Source organism: Poecilia reticulata, linkage group LG3, assembly GCF_000633615.1.
Source record: "Poecilia reticulata strain Guanapo linkage group LG3, Guppy_female_1.0+MT, whole genome shotgun sequence".
In the NCBI taxonomy this organism is placed as follows: domain Eukaryota; kingdom Metazoa; phylum Chordata; class Actinopteri; order Cyprinodontiformes; family Poeciliidae; genus Poecilia; species Poecilia reticulata.
Window position 1 is genome coordinate 33,776,465 of NC_024333.1, and position 5,066 is coordinate 33,781,530.

A 5,066-nucleotide genomic window follows, 5' to 3' on the forward strand; every position below is an offset into this window, starting at 1 on the left:
GATTGTTTGACGTGTTGTGGTCCTGCAGATATGACGGTTTCCCGGTGTTAACTCTGGAGCTGTTCGACCCGGTGGAGGGCCTGCGGACTCCCTCCTCCCGCCTCGCTGCCAGGCACAGCTGCCCCACAAGCCCCGCCCCCATGTTCAGACGCACCAAACAGGTGAGCAGCAGTAACCTACTTTYTGCTCTAAAGACAGTTTAATCTGGAAGAAGAGGCGTTTGCTGTGATTATAGCTTGTAAAATCTCTTCCAGGTACACCTAAAAAAATTTTTTGTGTCATTTATTTCACAAAGTTTCTAGTATAATAAGGTATTTGCACTAGAAACCAGACAAGAATACTGGGTAAGATTTTGTATTTTTACAGTGCAGTGAATGAAAACCTAAAATCAGTGTCYCACATAATCTGAATATTATGGAAAAGCTATATCATATTCATAGAAAGYTGAGTGGAAGGAAAAAGTGTGGTAGGAGAAGGTTCTCCAGCAACAGGGAGATCAGCAGCCAGTTGGGTCGCCCAGTCATCTGCTGGTTCTGAAGGCAACACGACCATCTACCACATCAGCTTGGAGCTCTTCATGCTTCCTGGTTTTCACCCCCAGGAGATCAAATCAGCGCAGAAGATCGCCAAGAAGTATTCGTCCATCCCCCAGCTGTGGTCCAAGTGCCTGCTGCGCCACTGCTACGGCTTGTGGTTCATCTGCCTGCCGGCGTACGTCAAGGTGTGCCACTCCAAGGTGCGGGCGCTGCGCACCGCCTACGACGTCCTCAGGAAGATGCAGGCGAAGAAGCTGCAGCCGCCCGACGAGGTAGACGAGCCGTTTCCTGTTCRGCCAATCAGCTCCGTCGGAGCAAAGCGGTCACACAGGTTTCCCTGCAGGTGTGCTACCGGGTCCTGATGCAGCTGTGTGGGCAGTACGGCCAGCCGGTCCTGGCGGTCAGAGTCCTGTTTGAGATGAAGAAGGCCGGCGTTCACCCCAACGCCATCACCTACGGATACTACAACAAGGTATGTTCACCAAAATGTTCACCGGCAGAAACGCAAACAGCTGATCTGATRAAACAAACTTTAAAGATTACAGAAAATTCACATTTTGCACGTTTTTTACTTCCAATTGGGTTTCTACTAGAGATGCACTGATCCGATATTAATATCTGTATTGGTCCCGATATCTAAAAGAATTAGATTGGGTATCGATGTCAATGCTCCCAAACGATAAAGGCAGATCTATTCAGTTTAATTCTATGCTTTGTGCTTTGATGATTTATTATTTATGTCACATTACATGTATTATTCCTAACTGCACTTTTTGAAACTTTTGAAATAAAGTTTGTTGCTGTTTATTTCTATGTTTGACCAAATTAGTCGACCTAAAGTTTTTCTCAATTTCTTTATTATTTATTTTAAGTTTGCTGTTATTCTCCTAATTTCACTCACTGAACAAATTAAAATTGTTTTTTCCATATTTGGCCAAACTTGTGAATTTATTTGTGTATTAAAGTGAGTTATACTGATAGAGTTAACAAATACATTTCCAATTCAGTACATATGTTAGTGTTTAAAAAAAATAAAGAAATGTTTTACGTAAATTCAGTATCTGATCGGTATCGGCCGATAATAAAACTCAGATATTGGTATTGGAAATGAACAAAGTGGATCGGCACATTTCTAACACAAACGGCTTTTTAAAAAAAGTGTTTAAGAAAAAACATCCCAGCCCGTTTTTGACAATATTTGGTGTCTGGAAAATGAGCCATTTCAAAATTATTCAAACACTAATGTGACTTTTTTTAATTCTTTAAATGTGAGACTAAAAGTGAGACGTTTTGGCTAAAACACATTTACAGGCTGAGGTGTTTTATATCTTATCCATAATTTTTCTACTTTGGGTTTAATTGCTGCTCTGAACATGTTTTTCTTTCTTCAAATGGCCTTTTTGAGTCTGTATTCTGCAGTTGGTGATTATTTCAATAATCGATTTATCACAATTAATCATGATTAATCCAATTAATCGTTTCAGCCTTACTGAAAATTTGAGTGTGGGAAAACCTGAGTCTGAAAGTTCGACAGGAATAAAAGTTGCTTCATAAAAAGTGGAAGTTAAAGGAGTAACGGATTGAACTCGTAGAACAAGTAGTCAGACGACTTCAGCCTTGATGTTGATCGATAATTCATTATTAATCATGTTCAGATTATTGAATCACTCCACCCTGGTTACCCAGAATGCACCACAGTTTCCCTCCAAGGTTGATCAGTCTTGTGTCATCACTCATTCGTGTCCGGATGAATCGCGCCTCTGCGATCCGTCAGGAAGACGAGGCCACAGCAGGAAGAGTTGGATCAGCCATGTTCAGCATAAACTGCTGCAAAATAATGACCAATATGGAGATTTTTTTATACAACAAACATCTTAATATCTTAATTTTCTTTTCAGAAATGTCTCCTTGCATCTTCTTGCCCCCTTCGAGGTGCGGATGTGTTGATTAGTGAAGCGTTTGACCCCTGATTATGAGGCTAGCACTAGCAGAACAAATGGCTGCGAAGCGATAATCAGTGAGATCTTAGCACCAGAACATCATCACACTCTGCAGACAAACCCGGTCCGGTCCAAACGGCTGCAGCAACTCGAGAAACAAGAGATATAATTACAATGTGGCGCAGATTTTCACATGAAAAATATTTAGATTTAATTTGAAAACTAAATGTTGAATGTTTGAACAGCTAGTTTAGTAAAATGTTTCAGTTTCACTTATATTTCCAGTTAAAATAAAACTTTATTTATTTTAACTGGAAATATGAAAGTTTTCTTCAGTTGGTTAATTTTTTCTTCATTTCTGTGAATTACTGCAGTAAAGCTACAGTAACGATTACTTTAATTATCATTTATTGATTAATCGGATAAAAATCTTAGAACATTCTGCAGATTTTTCATTTATATTTTCATAGAATATTAGAAATGCAGTAAAATATTAAAATAAACAAAAACTTTTTTTTTTAAATTGGAAAATAAACATTTTGTTTCCTAAAATTCAACCGCAGCATTCCTTTAGTGAACTCTTCATCATTTAAGCAAAGGATGAATCTGCAGCTTAAAAAAATACTTCTAAAACTCGGCTCTTTCTGCTGCCCAAAGATAATCTGATTATTTCAATTATCAATTAATCACGATTAATCTGATTAATCATTTCAGCCATACTTGGTCAATAATGAATTAGGCCCAATTTAAATCCCTCACAATGTTCTGGTGACATTTTATGGTAACATTTATTCTCAAAAATCAAAATTTTAAATTTTTTTTCTTTGGAAAAAAATATRTTTTATGATAGATTCATAAAACATATCCAGTATTTTTTCCCTCCACCAAACTTTCCTGTCCTGTGTTTTGTGTGTAGGCGGTGCTGGAGAGCACGTGGCCCTCCAGCACCAGAGGAGGATACTTCCTGTGGATGAAGCTGAGGAACGTGATTCTGGGTGTGGCTCAGTTCAAACGAGCTCTGCGCCGACACGGACCGCCGCTCACCCAGAGCCCGCTGTCAGGTAATCGCTAACCAACCAGTAAACGTTGCCAACGGCAACCGACAACGTCTCATATCCACAGGAAAACGCCGGCCAGACAGTAAAAATACTGTTCCATTTCAAATGATCAGCAGGTCAAATATTTAAGTTGTCTGAAATATTTGATTGTTATTAAAATCCAAACATATTCAACAGCTCAGATCGCACTGTAAAAATCTAGAATTTTTGCTTTTTAAATTAACGCTCTGCCCCTTTGATTAACTTTTAGCCTGATTTCTCCGTTAAAATTTCTTCCTGATTTTCCAAACTGAAATTGCTCTGATTGCTGTTGCGGTTAGATAATGACTGCTCATGAATACTCCACATAACCACACCTTATAAGTAAATTATCCCTGCGGTTTGGATTTCTGACCTGTGATGTGACTCCGAGCAGCATTTTTCAGACTGTGAGGCATTTAATGTCTGAAAAAAAAAAAAAAGAAATCTGAGACAAAATTTTGATCAATTTAGAGAAAATGTATTCACTTTTTTCCATATTTCTGGGAAATTTTAAGATGATCAAAGAGCCAAGAAAGTTATATTGTTGTAGAGTGTGACGTTTAAGACGCAATTTATTTGTTTTTAATTTTAGGTTTTTCGTTTTTTCTTCTTCTTTAGCTTTTTTAATTAATTTAAGTAAATTTTAAAAAATTAATTTTAAAAACCTACTGTTAGGCTTAACTAATGATTAATATGCACTTTTCTTTTATTTAGTTAATTTAAATATTGAATTCAATAAATGCAACATAAATGTTTGTTAAATAATCCAACATATTTTTTTAAAAACATTTTATAAAAGATGTTTGTCTGGTTTTACATGTTAAAATAAACTATAAATAAACAAAAAAAATGTTTATATATAAAAACTTCAATATTTTTTCTTTTTTATATTTGAAAAATATCTAATTCATATATTAAATTCATTAAATAATAAATGCATGTAGAATAATCTCAAATATTTTTTTGAATTTTTAATTGTGAAAAATTTAATTTTTATCTTTTTTACTTAATTAAATATGTCAAAATAAACTATAAATAAATGTAGATTTTTTTTTATATTTGCAAAATATACAATCTTTATAGCAAAAGTTAAATAAATGAACCAACACATAATTAAAACGGATTAATTAAAAGCCTGCTGGATGTTAATCCGTGAAGCGTCTGTTGTGGCCGTTCTTCCTCCGCATGATAATCCCAGCCTGCTAATCCCTGCTTTTTTAAGAACCTCCCAGTTACCAGCCGCACTGTGGGTTCTGACCCGAGTCCGGTTCTGATCCGGCCGGACTCGACCAGTGGCTCCAGTTAAACACCAACCTGAGATTTTTCCTCGTTACTCTGAGCTGCTGGTCAAAGTTCATTACAAACATTTTCATAAAAGAGCCGAAGCTTCAGGCTCGATTCTGGAGGATGAAGAGACATCCAACCGCCTCATCCAACCGCCTCATCCAACCGCTTCATCCAACCGCCTGTTCATCCAACCGCTTCATCCAACCGCCTGTTCATCCAACCGC

General features: G+C 37.0%; 1 protein-coding gene across 1 annotated transcript in view; it reads left to right on the top strand.

Moving 5' to 3' along the window:
• The window catches only part of LOC103463020 (C-myc promoter-binding protein-like), a 63,390-nt gene that overhangs the window by 40,894 nt on the left and 17,430 nt on the right, over window positions 1-5,066 (top strand). Inside the window, exons 15-18 of the mRNA XM_017303889.1 lie at window positions 29-161; window positions 602-808; window positions 880-1,008; window positions 3,393-3,537. Coding sequence (XP_017159378.1) covers window positions 29-161; window positions 602-808; window positions 880-1,008; window positions 3,393-3,537 — 614 coding nt within the window. The remainder of the gene's footprint in view (window positions 1-28; window positions 162-601; window positions 809-879; window positions 1,009-3,392; window positions 3,538-5,066) is intronic.